General features: G+C 53.0%; 1 protein-coding gene across 2 annotated transcripts in view; it reads left to right on the plus strand.

Annotated features, from left to right (window-relative positions):
- The window catches only part of TBCD (tubulin folding cofactor D), a 160,586-nt gene that overhangs the window by 123,393 nt on the left and 22,426 nt on the right, over positions 1–14,767 (plus strand). For both annotated transcript variants that reach the window (XM_023244386.2, XM_023244385.2), the window contains 6 exons: positions 523–583; positions 1,789–1,811; positions 6,094–6,125; positions 10,510–10,572; positions 11,417–11,493; positions 13,087–13,168. In XM_023244386.2, the coding sequence (XP_023100154.2) occupies positions 523–583; positions 1,789–1,811; positions 6,094–6,125; positions 10,510–10,572; positions 11,417–11,493; positions 13,087–13,168 (338 nt within the window). The remainder of the gene's footprint in view (positions 1–522; positions 584–1,788; positions 1,812–6,093; positions 6,126–10,509; positions 10,573–11,416; positions 11,494–13,086; positions 13,169–14,767) is intronic.

Genomic DNA, 14,767 nt, shown 5'->3' on the forward strand with positions numbered 1-14,767 from the left:
TTTCTTGGGGGTGGGATGTGGGTGGCCACTGCCTGGTGTGGACTAACGTCCCGGACTCCCGGAAGAGAGCAGGCTTTCGTACAGTCAGTCTAGGCACAGAGTCCCCCTCGCGGTTAGGGAGTGGCGGGAAGCCCGCCTACGATCGGGTTCTTGGATGCTGGCTGAGTGCCTGCAGTCCTTTCCAGGGCAGCAGTGAGCCTGCCATGTGAGCTCTCATCTGGCCCCGGGGCCCTCACCTCAGCTTTGGTGGGCCAAGTCTCTGATGGGCGTCCTGGCTGCTCTGCGGCAGGCCTGGCTGCGTCCCCGTCCCAGGACCACCTCCATCGTCGGCAAGCTGCTGCTCGGGAAGGTCCTGATGCCCGCCCTCCTTGAGGTGGACACTGCTGTAGGCGGGTAGCCCCTGCAGGTGTTTGGGGAGGGAGGTGCTGGGCGCCTGAACACGATGCAGGCCTTTCTGAGCCCTGGGCTGCCCTAGTGCTTGTTGTGCTCAGGATCTCAGCTGTTGTGTTTGAACCCACGCAGGCCCATCACAGACTACCTGGATGACGCGGCAGTGCGGGGCCTGAAGCACATTCACCAGCAGGTCCGTGTGCAGCCCACCGGAGCATCCCTTTCTCCAGGTTTCCTGGTGCCCGCAAGCGTCTGCTGCCCTTTTGAGCTGTCTCCACCCTCCTCAGCCCTGTTTGAAGCCCAGAGTCTGATGACTGGGAAGATCAGTGCTGGGGCCCGTTGGTTGGAAGCAGCTCTCTTCCTTTGGCCTCCCTGGTGGCCAGCACCTGGGGGTTGGTCTGGGGTGGGAGGGGCCTGCTGGGGCTCATGCATGCGCTCTCCTCCTGCGTGGCCAGCACCTCGGGCGGCACAGGAGGCCGCTAATCAGGCCCATGCAGGTGACATGGCCTCTCCTATCTGGTCCTCGTCCTCCTGTGCTGCCCAGCTGAACCTGTCCCTGGGTGTCTAGCCATTCAGGCACGTTCCATGCCTTCCTGGACGTGGCCTGTGCTCACCGAGACGACACATAGAATAAGCACGAAGGCTTTGATTGCCAGCTGTGTCTCCACAGTGGGACTTGAGTCTGAAATGACACTCCTGTGTGTGCACGTCTCTGGGGGAAGGTGTGTCTGTTTTTGTGGGGCTTTGAGATCTTCAAGGTTCTGTGATTCAAAAGAGGTAAAGTATGAACTAAGGCCTTAATGCTACTGGATAACATCAGAGTCACTCACGAGGACGTAGACAGGTTTAGTGTTTGTTGTTCAGAATGGAGTTTGGTATTCATTCCGGGTTCTCTCTTTATAGAACAATATACCGTCTTGGTATCAGACTCCCTTCCGGTGTAAGCCATTGACTATGATTTTGGCAAATCCCTTCGGTCTACTTGGGGTGGTGAAGCACCGCGAGGTGGTGCTGGGAGGGGTGCGGTGTGGAGACTCAGGGCCTCCGAGCCAGGGTCCTCTGCGAGTGCAGAAACCCGTAGTGCCTGCTCCCTCGAGTTTTTGTGGGAAACAGAGACGGCATTTGCCTAGCTCAGTGCCGTCTGGTGCAAGCGTGACAGTGTGAGGTGGGGTGCCTCTCTCATAAGGGGGACACAGGAAAGCGGGCTGTCGCCAGGTGCTCGCTGGGAGTAGAGTGGGCTCTGTGCTCAGGACCTGGGTCAGCTCTCTGGGGACACTAGCCTGAGAAATGCTTGCTGCGTGTCCTCGTCCTTCCCATCCGGTGCCCAGTAGTGTTGTACATCTGCTGCGTGATTTTAAAGATCAATTAATTTTAATACCTAACTTTTACTTCTTTTAGCTTTACGATCGTCAGTTGTACAGGTAAGTGTCACCTACCCTATGTTCTCCTGTGTCTTATAGAGAAGATTCATTATCAGTAAAGGTTGGGGTGGCCTGTCGGGGCTTCTGCGAGTTGCCCCCTCAATGCCTGCCCTACGTTTACTTGATTTGAAGGGCGTCACAGTCACAGGACATGGCTGGTGTTGGTAAGCTTTGGTGAGGTTTTCGTGTCCTATAAAGAAATGTGTGGTCCTATGGGCGCTGGGTGTTGCAGACTGCCACGTGGCTGCAGCCACAACGCCAAGCAGCCGGCCGGTCCTGTCTGTCTCCCCACCTGTGCAGACGGGGTCTCACCATGATGTCCTTGCTTGAAGGTCTGGCTTCCTTCACTTAGTGTGAGGTTGCAGAGAGTTGTCTGTGTTGCAGCGTGTGCCGTGGTGTTGCCTTGTGTCACCGTGTGCGGCTCAGCGGTGCACACGTGCTTGCTGTGTTTATCTGCCCGTCCGGTGTGGGCATTTGGGCTCTTCCAGCTTTTCTACTCGGAGTAAACCTGCTGTGAACATTGGCGCTCAGGTCCTGGTGTAGCCGTGCGTTCCCACCTTTCTTGGGTACGCACCTGGGAGGCTGTTGCTGGGCAGGACAGCGCGGGTGTGTTTTTAAGGCCCGACAGACTCATCCCAAGGGCTGTGCCCCTTTGTCTCCAGCAGTAGCGGTCGGGAGCCATCCCCGCGAGAGTTGCATTTCCCTGTGGACTGGTGACTGTGGCACCTTCTCCTGTGCTGACTGGTTGTCTTTTGTCGTCTTCCGTAAACTGACTGTTCGAGTCTTTTGCTTGTTAAAAACATTCTGCGATCTGTCTGCTCCCTGAGCTGTCAGCACTCCACTATTCTAGATGTGAGCTCTTTATACACCTGCTCCCCCAGAGTTTCCCCTGGACTGAGGCTTGTCTGCATTTTTCTTAGTGGCTTTTTAACTTAACCGCGTGGAGTAGTGAGTATGGGCTGTTCTCCTTTGTCCTTGACATGTTCCCCTCTTCCTGAGAATGCGGGGCCTGCTCTGACCCCTGGCTGGGGGCCCCTCTTCCAGAGCTTCCTGTGCAGAGAAACTTCTTTCAGAACTACTCAGGTGACCTTCCCACAGTTGGCTGGCATTGCCCTCAGCTGATTTGGCAGCTGTCCTAAATTACTTTAAGGTTGATCTTCTGTGCCTCTTTCTTACTTCAGAATCCCCTTTTCTGGGCAGCTCTGTCCATGACAGTCCATGGACTGTTCCCATTAACAGACCCCTCTTCCCCCACACACAGCCCTGTGCTTGAGCCAGTGCATAAATGTGGGTGGGGCTCATCCGTGTCCCGTGAGCACCTGTGGGATGTGGCTGGGTCTGTGCCGGGACCTTCCTTGGCTCCGTGGGCCCCATGGTTGGTGGAGAGATGCACCTGGGGTCCCAGGACGGTTCCGTAGTGTTGTGCCCTGTAGGTGTCCTTCTACTCTGGTTGGGGCAGGATCTTTGTGTTGCCCTGCAGATGATGCGCCTCCTGAGTGACTCACGGGTTCTGCGCCCTTCCCCAGTATGGGTTAGTGGACGTTTCACCAGCAGGACCTGGTGGAGCCTTGTGTATACCTTGATGGGCTGCAGCTGCACAGTGTGGCCTGATCCCAGGGAGGGGGGGCAGCCTGGCCGTGTGTCCTGCTGTGGACGTGACTGCTCCAGGTTCAGGCTTTCCATGATAACAGGCAAGTAGGGGTCAGCACCTGGGCTGCTCCCCTTGGGCTCTCGACTGTTACACCTCCGCTGTCCGCACCTGTCACAGCTGGCTTTCCACCTGTTCTCACAGCAAAGAGAACGCTGGCCCTCGAGCCTCGAGTAGAGAGCATGCCCAGTTCTTTCTGGTGAAATGCATGAGCCCCCAGAAGGCTAAGCCGCGGCGTTGAGGCCGATGCACGGCACAAGGGAGTGCCGGAGTGCCGCGCACAGCTCTGCCGGGTAGCCAGTGGCTGATGATGGTGTCCGTTTGCATCTTACAGGTTCTAAGCGTACACCTGTGCCTTGTTTTAAATTTCGCTTTTAGTGATGAGTCTCCAGAACAAATAGAAAATGACACCCTTCAGTGAGGTCAGTGCACAGAGAAAAAGCACGTGGCCTCCTACCGCCACGGCAGCCCCCTGGGTGGGAGAGGCCTGTGTGCCTGCAGTGTTTACTCACCATGTGTGACTCAAGTACACGCCTCAGCCAGAGGCCCTGGCCAGTGACCACAGCGGTGAGGTCACATTGCCCCGCGTCACTCCTGGGCTTGAGGGTTCCCGCTGGGGCTTGAACATGAGTGGGAACCGCGGTGGCCACCACCAGGGCCCCGCACTGTGTTCTGATACTATCCGGCCTCTTCCCTTTTTGTTTGCATGACACCGCCCTTTGTTTTGTTTTGTTTTGTTTTGTTTTGTTTTGTTTTGTTTTGTCTTGTCGCGGGTAACGTTCCACATTGTGGGTTTACAGGCTGTTGCCTCGTGGCTGGGTCTGGCTCACCGTGTGGCTGGTGTGGCTGGCCTAGACACTCGTGTTGCCCACAAAGGAGGCATGCCAGTGTGGTTGCCCACTAGCGGGAACACCAAGTTAACCTCTGGGTTCAGGGGAGACCTCCAGAAGGTCACATGTGCCGCACGCCCCTCACACGCCGCTGGTGAGTGACCTGGGGGCTGGCAGTTTCATGACGTGTGGACCCCCGTTTTCTAGCGCCTGCTCCCTCGCCCAAGTCAGTCACATGGTTGCCAAAGCACGCTGGTCTGATCCACTCTTGCTCCTACGCTTGCTGTCCAGGACTTGTGTGGAAAACCAGCTTTTCTTTTCATCCTCATGTTGCTGCTGCTGCTGGCACCCACGCGCTCACCAGCGTGCCGAAACCCACGGGCATTGTTTTCATTCTCTGCTCAGATCGTCCCCGATTTGGCCCACGGGAGCTTGTTTGAGCAGACTGCTGTCATTTTTACAAGATTCCCTTAGTCTGAGCATTTCTTTGTAGCAAGATCTTTTTAAACCTTTCTCAAAAAAATTATTTTGGTTTTTGTTCCTGCTGCCATCGATGGTGTTGAGTGCAGCTCTTCTCAGGTTGGGTATTTTACCTTTTAGGTTCCATTTGCATCTTATGCCTTCAGTGCCCTCCTTGAGCTTGTGTCTCCCTCTGCCTCCGTGGTGCTTGTGACCCCAGTAGCCGCCAAAACGGCCTCGTGCGCTGCCGAGTCCTTCTTGGTGTTTGTGGGTCGTGTTTTCCAGCTGATTCTTGTGTAGATACCAGCGGTGTGAGATTTTGTCGCTGGGTACAGGGTGCGGCTGCTGGCCGCTCACTGCCTTCTGGTGGGTCTGTGACTGGTCACCATTAGTTGGCTCCTTTCTGGCCGGCACTGAAGGGCCTGTGGTGGGTCCAGAACCAGCTCACGGATGGGCCTTGTGCACGACCAGGTTCTGCCACTCTTGCTGCCAAGGCCCCTCCTGCCGTGCAGGCTCCCGTGAGTATCTTGCCTTCTTGCAAGCATTTCTTTCCTCTTGGGCTCAGGTAGTTCCTTTTCTTGCACGTGAGGCTCATGACCCACCCCCCCCCGCCCCGGCTTGAGGATGCCCCTGCAGGGCTCTGGGTCCCCACCCTCTGCCTCCACCTCCTTGACTCTGCTGACGGGAGGCTCCTCGGCTTGGCCGTCATCCTGAACCTGGGAGTGTCCTAGGCTTTGCCTGCTTCTCTCCCCCCACAGACTCTGTGCTCAGTGTCAGAGCTTTCCTTTCCTAGAGTTCATCCAGTTGCCTAATTGTTTAAGGCAAGAGGGCGAGTCTTGTTACTGTCTGGGCCAGAAGCAGGAGTCTCCTAAACTGCCCTGTAGTCTTCTCATGGAGTGCTCTTACGCTCACACCCACCTCTTTTCCCAAGGTCAGCGTCAGGCATTAGGTGTCCGGAACGGGCAGTGCTTCTTCCCCGAGGGACATCAGCAGATGGCTTCCTTGGGCTGGATGCTGGTAGCTTCCTGGCATCCCTTGTTCTTACAGACTAAGAGCCGAGCAGTATTTGGAACTTGTTCTGTGTGACCGTATAGTGTGGTTAATGCTTGTGAGGATTATAGTGCCCGGTGGAACCCAAGAATCAGAATGACCCCATCTGGAAGGCGGTGGTTATAGCACGTTTTCCATTTCTCGCTGTAAGAGCCGTTTCCTGGCGGTAACAAATGTGGCTCAGCAGCCTCTTACTGGTGTTTGCAGCCTGAAGTTTCACCTGTTACTTAGTGAGGATATTTCATGTTCTGTGTGGTAAAAGATGTTAACTCTGAATGTTTTCATTGATTTTCAGGGGTCTAGGAGGAGAACTCATGAGACAAGCAGGTAGGTCTGAGCCCCGGGCTTGTGTGAGACTAAGTCCTAAGGGCATCTGCTTCACTCTCCAGTGCTGCGTGTTCTTTGTACCCTCAAGCCCTTGCTTGCTTGCTGGCGAGGTGCACCCCAGAGTCCACGCCGTGTGGCATGCATGTCCTGGGCAGCGTGTGGTGCCAGGCCTGCCCCCCAGGTCGGCTCAGCCGTGATAGACGGGGGAGCAGGGAGTCCCCGCCTGGCTCACTTGTGTCCCAGTGGTGTTACTTGGAAAGACTTGAGGAGAGGTGGCCTTTCCTCGCATCCTCCTCCTCCTCCTCTTTCAGCACCCATGGCTCCCCTGTGCCAGAGTAACTACCCTGTAGAAAAACTGCTTTGTTTTGTCCAAAGATGAAAAAAAAAGCAACTGCTATTTTAGTGTTTTCATAGCACCCCAGATTCTTGGGGGCTTTGCCCTGGGGGATAGCTGTGCTCTGTGGTTTGTTGCAGGGGTGCTGAGGGGGGGGGCCCTCCATCCTCCCCTCCCTGTCTCCCCCTGCTGTCTGTGCCGGGAGGCTGCCTAGAAGGGGCGCCTTGGGGGGGTGTTGCTGCTCAGAGGGCCCCTGGCTTCCAGCCTGTTTGGTCAGTGGGTGCTGCTGTCAGGTCAGTACAGGATAGAGGATGGTGAGGCCAGCCAAGGCATATGGAAGATCGTCACTTAGTCACCAGGAGGAAGTGAGCCCTAGCATTTTCTTTTTTAAAAAATGTTTATTTTTGAGAGAGAGAGTGAGAGAGTCCTAAGCAGGCTCTGTGCTGTCAGCACAGATCCTGACACGGGGCTCAAACTCACAGACTGTGAGATCGTGACCTGATCTGAAGCCGGATGCTTAACCAACTGAGCCCCCCAGGTGCCCCAGGCCCCAGCATTTTCTTGAACACATATTATTAATTTGCTTCCTAGTGTGGGAGGTGAGGACCCACATACTACTCTCCTAATGTCTCCCGATCTCTTGTGGATTTAAGTCACATAGAAGAGGACTGTTTTATCCAGTTAAAATTGATTTAAACATATCCTTGTACCTGCCTTTAAAAAAATCTCTTTATTCCTTTCTGTGTTTCTGAACTTCCAAGGGGATCCTTTCCTTTGCCTGAACACCAAATGCTCTTTAGTGTTTTCCGTGGTGTGTGTCTGCTGGCAATAAACTCCGATTTGTCTGCAAGTGTCTTTCTACGTTTTCTACACCTTCATTCCTAAAGGGTATCTTTGCTGGGTATAGAACTGATGGTCCTCATTTACTTATGCACATATTTATCTGCACTTTAAAGACAACATTGTTCTGTCAGCTTCTTTTCCTGTTTTGTGGAGAAGTTTCCTGGCAGTCTATTTTCTCTGGCCTCTTTGAGGTTGTGTCTTTGTGTCTGGTTTTCATGGCTCACACAGCAAACCTAGAGCGGGGGTAACAGGTTCCATAGTCCGTAGTGTTGGTGGCCTGTTTGGGTCACTTTTGGAAAAACTCAGCCATCATGTCTTCAAATTTTGCTCTTCTACTCTTTCTCCCGCTGCTTCTGGGGCTCTAGGCTCCGCAGGGTAGACCTACTTCTCCACTCTGCACGTCTTGTCCGTCTCCTGCTTTTCTGTCCTTTTCAGTTTGGATATTTGCCCCATATTCCATGTCACAGATTCTCTCTTCAGTTTATTATTAAACTCATCCGTTGGATTTTTAATTCTTGTGTTTTTGTGTTTCAGAGTTTATTTTTTAATAGTTTCTATATCATTGTCATAGTTTTTAATAATTTACCTTTTTGAACAAAATAAACATTTATTTTTTAAAGTTTATTTTACTTATTTTGAGAGAGAGAGAGAGAGAGCGAGCGTGTGTGCATGTGTGTGCAGGGGAGGGGCAGGGAGAGGGAGAAAGAGAATCTCAAGCAGGCTCTGTGCTGACAGCAGAGAGCCTGACATGGGGCTCGAACTCCAGAACCATGAGATTGTGACCTGAGCTGAAGTCGGAACCTTAACCGACTGAGCCACCCAGGTGCCCCTGAGCAAAATAAGCATTTAGAATCGATGTCTAATAGCACCATTGTCCAGAGCTTGTGTGGGCCTGGATATTGGGTCTGAGAAGTTAGAGAGGTACTTCGTTTCCTACCCCAGAGGGTCTTTACATTGGCTTCTGGCTGGAGGCGAGGGGTGCGAGCAGTCTGGGGCACCTCCAACCCTTTCGGGCCTTGAGAGATTCCATGCTGGCTGAAGCCAGCAGACCTGTGTTTTGTGTCTGGGGTGTGGTCCTTTGGATTCAAGACCGTGTGAAGGTTTCTCAGTTTTCCCTCAGTCACTCTGGACTCAACACTCTGTCCCAGTGGCCCTTGGAGGCTCATGGATGCTTTGGCCATCTTCCTGGGCTTTGAGGGTGAGCCTCCTCTGGCAGAAGCCGCTCGGGCCATGGGTGTGGCCCCCGTCTGTGCTCCCCTGGAAGCTCCCCAGTGACTTCAAGCACGTAGAGTTTGTTTCTACTTTTGTCCAGCTTTTTAAAAATGTTGTCTTAGCTGGTGGGTTGGTCTGAGTGACCTGGTCTGTAACCTTTCTTTTAAAGTTTTATTTTGAAATAATTGTAGACTCACAGGAAATTATAAAGCTCTTTTTGGTTTTTGTTTTTAACTTAAAAGAATGCATTTAAAGTTCACGTGTAGGGCAAATCTTTAAGAAAATTATTTTTTTAAATATTGAGGACTCGGATTTACTAGTCCTTAAAACAGACTATGTAAAACGATTCGAAGCAGAGTGGCATTTTCTCAGGAGCAGGCAGGCAGAATGGTAGAACAGAAGACAGGGTCCAGAAACAGACTCTGATGTAATAACACCTATGGGATTTGACACATGACACACAGGTACCTCCAGCGTTGGTGGGGAAGGTGGCTTACTGAGGAGTGATGAGGTCATGGATGGCCGTGTGGGAGAAATGAAAATCGTATCCCCACCTCATGCATATCCAAAGCGAAATTTCTGATTAAAAACTTAAATGCAAAAAACACAACTTAAAAAACTTCCAGGAAATTTTAGGAGACATTGTAGGGATAGCATCGGTCTCTAAAAAACTTAACCTGGAAAATTTCAAAGCTACACAGAAGCACAGAGAAAGAGCTTGCAGAGCCTCACGTGTTGTGCTTCTGTTGCAACGAGCCTGTGTTCCCTGCGTCAGAAAGCAGACCCAGACGTACTCCCTCAGGTGGTCCTCACTGGGGCACAGGTTTGTCTTGTGTTCTGCTGTTGGCTTCTGGCACGTAGACACCCCACAGAATGAGCAGTAGCTCCGCAACTGGAAACAGTAGAAAATCATGTGCTTGTCTACATAAGTTGTGAAAACCGTTGGACGGGCAACACAGAGTTAGAGAAAGTACCTGGACTACAGTGAAAGATCTTTTCAAATCGCCGGAGCAGATACACGGACGCTCCCCGTGAGCGCACATGTGGTGGCCCCCATGCTGCGGACAGGTGCCTAGAGGACAGCGGAATTCTTTTTCCAGGTGGCTCTGGCCCCTGGAGTGTGAGCTGTCACAGGCTTTCCACTCTGCCCTCGGGCGGTGTCTCTTGCCTTTAGAAGTGTGTACGTTCCTGCAACCCGGGTGCCACCACGGGGGCTCCGCACGCAGAGCTGTGTAAGGGCAGGTGGGCAGTCCGTGTCTACAGGCGTGTATGGCGACCTCATGTGCGGTGGCCGAGAACCAGAGGGAGCACTCAGCCCGTCGGGAGAGATCCTGAACGACTAATTTCGTGTCCCGAGTACAGAGCACCACACGTCTGCTCACAGTGGTGTGAGGTCTCCGGCCGTTGGTTGCCTCGTTAGAGAGAAAAGCAGGGTGGTGGCTGGAGTCTGTGCTGGTGGCCAGGGAGCCCCCGTAGCTGGGTGGGACCTCGTTCCTGGTCACGGGTAGTGGGAGTCAGGAGCTGTGAGGAGGGGGACAGGCTCACCTTTGGTCTGGGGCATCCCATGTGGCTGCTCCGGCTGGCGGTATCTGGCACGACTGTGTGGGCCTTGTGTTCCCGAGTGCTTGCTCCGTTCTTGGGGCCCCCTTCCTCCTGTGGGAGCTGCGTCTCAGATGCCACAGCTCCTGGTAACTCGTAGGTTATCGATGGCCTCGTTAGCACATGCGTCCTCTGAACTGAGAGTTGGCCCTGGGGCTTCGGGTTGGGGTCAGGCCTGTAAGCTGTGGGCTTGTCGGCTGCAGTGCCCTGTGCAGGCCTGGCCGCGTCTGAAGCAGGTTCTCCGAGGCCGTACAGGTGAGGAGGCACCAGGGTCCCCGCGGGCCAGCCGGACGCCAGCACTGATGTGTCCAGAGCGTCTGGGCATTCAGGGCCGGGCGGGCGCTGCGATGGGCATTTCTGGAGAAATGACGTTGTATTTGTCCTTTTTCTTCTTAGTGTGCGTTCTGATTGAGAACCTGTCCCTTTCTAAGATGCCTTTTAGAGGTGACGCCATCATTGGTAAGTGCTTTTCTTCTTCATTGGTAGCACTTTCAGCCAGAACTGTTCCAAATTAAAAGGTAGAAGTGAGCCGGCTAGGATGTTTCATGATCTCAGAATGCCCGTTTTCGAAATCGCTGTGAGGACCCATTGTAAGTAATAAGAACCCCCGCACGCTGTCCCCTCAGAAAGAGGGAGAATCTCTCCCTTGTCTTCTGAGAGGTCAGTGGGCCTCCTTCCCCTGAGCCGGGACTTGGCAGTACCGGGCCTTCTCAGCTCCTCACCCTGACCGGGTGCAGGCAGGGGTGTTGGGGGCCAGCTGTGGTGGAGCAGTGGCCGGGCCGCTGTGCAGGCCTGGCGTCCTCCGTGTTCTGTGGCATCTGGCCACAGAGGGGCAGTAAGGAAGGGGCTTTGGGGTCACCTCCCAGGCCGCCTTTTTTCTTTGCAGTCTCATGGGTTCCTTGCCCTGTGCTGCCCCGCAAAGAAGGTTGGATAAATTTAGCATTCCTCGCTCAGTGTGGGGTCTAGTTGAGTTGAATGTTTGGGTAATCATCCGTGTGGGTTTGGGGGTTGCATTGCTTGAGAGAGAGGTGCTGGAAGCCACCACCTTGCAGTATTAAAAGAGCAAAAATTTCCCATGGTAACAGTTAACATTTCTGCAGCCAAAGGAAGGCTCTCTCCCTCTGAATGGAGAGGGCCCTTGGAATTTTGTGCAGCCTGGGTAATGTTTACCTCAGATTTTCTCCAGATTCATCTTGAGATGATTCATCTCCAGAATCACCATCCACTTTATGAGGTAGATCTGTTGTTTTTAATTTCATCTAAATGTTCCTAATTGGGTAAAATGATTGTCTTTGTTTGACAGATGGTTGGCAGTGGCTGATAGATGACACTTTGAGAAATCTCCATCTTATTTCAACTCCTTCTAGACAACAGATCAAGGTATGATAAGCAAGATTTCTGTGGCTGTTCCATTGTATGGAAAGTGACATTAATTTTTTTCCTAGTGTTTGTTTCAAAGGACGGTGTGGGTTGTGAGTTCCTTTTATACACTAACGTGATAATTGATAAATGCCATAGTTCTGTTTGGAATTCTAGATGGTATTGTCTGTATAATTTATAATCAGGAAAACTAATGTAGCCAACGATGACCAGAATATTTAAATTTTTTATTAGCATTTCTGGCTTAATTAGATTCACCTTCTGCACATTCCTTCTGTTTATGCGTACTAATTACTTGCTCAGTTGCGTTCTGTGTCCTGTTGGGTTGCGGGGTGGTAAGGTTAGACTCTGCTGGGACGCCCGGGTGCATGTGGGAACCTCGGTCCAGGGTCCCTGCCTGCATGCATTGGTTGTCTTGAGTGAGGACAGGGTGTGTGTGTCCGGTGGCCCATGTGCTGCTGCCCTGTCCTGGGACAGGTGACTTTGGGCTGGCAGAGCTGTCAAAGAAGTTCTAGAGTGGGTGTGGAGGGGCTTTGGTATTGAGGGTGGAGAAATGGAAGTCCGTATTGGTCTCCTGTATGATTAATGCTCTAGCCTCCTATGTATCCTTTTTTACTTTTTTATGTTTATTTTTGAGAGAGAGAGAGCATGAGCGCGGGAGGGGCAGAGAGAGAGGGAGACACAGAATCCGAAGCAGGCTCCAGGCTCCGAGCTGTCAGCACTGAGCCCGACCGAGGGCTCGAACTCACGGGCTGTGAGATTATGACCTGAGCTGAAGTCGGATGCTCAACTTACTGAGTCACCCAGGAGCTCCTGACCCTTTTATTTTAAAGGAACTTTATCATTCTGTAGAATCCACATACAGTTTTACTAGCTGAATTCGAACGTTTCACAGTCAGGGCCTCAAAATTTCCTTTGAAGACTGTTCCCACAATGGAGTCACACCAGCAGTGATTGTGGCAGTTTGCACAGATGACCCCTCGGTGTGGTGCTGCCTCGTGTGGTCCATCCCTGTGCCAGTGGCCCTTCCTGTGTGGCCTCCGGCCTGTCTCTCCAGGGCTGCTCTGTTGGACTCAGCTCCCTGATGTGGGGGAGCAGCAGGAAAGAAAATAGGAATCCAGCATTCACCCTTTGCTGTCTGTCTGACCCTGAGAAGCTTACCCTGAGCTCAGGTTCCTCCTGTGGGGAGCGGAGGTGTGCCGGGGGCCCCGGGGCCCATGGCTGCTGTTGGCTCCCACTCACTCCCCCTCCACCCTGGCCCCACGGCGCCTCTCCAAACGATACTTGTATGCTACTCCTGTGTGTGTAACACACGCTTTGCCCTTAATTCTGCTGGGAAAGAAAAAGTGCCCCATTTTATTATTAACTGTTTGTATCCGAAGACACTTGCATTGTATGGAAGAAATCACGTTTCCATTCAGGTTGTTAGTTGCAGAAAATGTTTAAGTTCTAATTGTATCTGGCGACGACCAGCAGATGGGCTAGAAAGGGGTACTTGACTCAGTTTCTGTTTGTTTCAGACTTACTGGGGGGCACCGGGGGAGGGGCGGGGGGTACGGGGCCACTGGGTACTCACGTACTGCTCTGTTTCAGGAAGCAGCCGTCTCGGCCCTGGCTGCACTCTGCCGCGAGTACTACGCCCGGGAGGCTGGGGAGGCAGATCCCGCTAGGCAGGGTGAGTGGGCCACAGGGGCTTCCTGCAGGAAGCGTGGGCGTGCAGGGCGTGGAGCGCTGCCCCCTGCTGCAGGGTGGACGGGTTTGGGGAGCTGGGGCTGGAGCTGGGGAGGGCGGAGGTGGTGATGGCCGCTGGGGGGGGTCTCTCGTGGACCCATGGGGTTCATGGGGCATCTGGAGGCGTTGGTCTGTCTCTAGAGGGGTGTGTGCCTGGCACGTGGGCATTCCCCTCACCCAGCACCAACGAGCGTGATGCTCACGCACAGAACCCACACTTATGTCAGCAGCATTTGCCTGAATGACATTTTAAAGTAAACTTTCCCCACTCTGGGCTTGGAGGTTCCCTTTGTACATGGATGGAGCGCCTTCCTGCTCTGTCCTCCCACGGGACCTCCCGTTTCTGTTCCATTTTGTTTGTTTGCCTTGGTGCTTGTTCCTTGGCCCCTTCCTCTCTTGTCTGGAGGGTTTCCTGGAACCCCCTCGTGGTGGTTTGTCTGGCACATCACGGGTGCCTTTGGGATCTGGACCGCGTGGAGGCGTGGAGATGCTTCACGCTGGCCTGCCGTGGTGCCCTGCGTGCGGCATCGCTTACACAGTGTTACCGAAGTGGCAAGACCGTCTCTTGAGCAGTACAGGAAGCACTCTTCTAAGTTACGTTAAATGGGTAAAAACCATGCGTGCGATAGTCAAAATCTACTCTCTGTGATTTTTCTCAAAAATAAGAAAATATTCTGTAATGGGATCTTCTGACCAACTTTCCAAGTTTATGACATTTGTCCCTTGACCACAGTTTCACATAAAGAGTAACATTTTATATTTAGTCTAATTTTAAAAAATGGGACGATAATGTCACGATTCACCGTATGGCCTTGTGCACATGGGAGGAGTGGGCGGTGCTCTGGAGTAACCTTCCGGGTGCGGAGATCCCAGCCAGCGCTGCCAGGCGGCCGTGGTCACGCCCTGGCGGTTCCGGCGGCACTCCTCCGTCCTGACGCAGGCCCTTGAGGTTTCCGTGCACGTGTCTCGATGGTCGTGTTTGTCGAAGTCTAAGCAGTGAGGACAGGAATCTGTCATGGTGCTCAGATGGATTGGGGTGTGCAGAGCTGTGTTGGTGCACGCCAGCCTGGCTCCCCCACTGTCACCTGAGTCTGCTTTGCGTCCTGTGTCCCTGTCCCCTCTTCTGTCCCTGACTGTGGCCCTCTTGTCTGAGGAGAGTCTGTCTGCTCACGCGGTGCTGTCACCCAGCCACACTGGTGGCTTCTGCCCCTACAAACTCACCGTCCACGGGGCCTGTCTCGCTCGTGAGGGGGGCATCACATCCACTGTGAGCATTCATTTTCGGAGTGAATAGGACTGCACTGGTTCTATTTTTTTTTTAAGATTTTATTTTATTTTTTTTAAGATTTTATTTTTTTTTAAGATTTTGTTTTTATTTTGAGAGAGAGAGAAAGCACAAGCAGGGGAGGGGCAGAGTATCCAAAGCGGCACAGAGCCTGACATAGGGCTCGAACCCACAAACCATGAGATCATGACCTTATCCAAAGTCAGATGCTTAACCGCCTGAGCCACCCAGGCACCATCATGCATCATGCATTCCTGA

The sequence above is a fragment of the Felis catus genome, chromosome E1 (assembly GCF_018350175.1).
Source record: "Felis catus isolate Fca126 chromosome E1, F.catus_Fca126_mat1.0, whole genome shotgun sequence".
NCBI lineage: Eukaryota > Metazoa > Chordata > Mammalia > Carnivora > Felidae > Felis > Felis catus.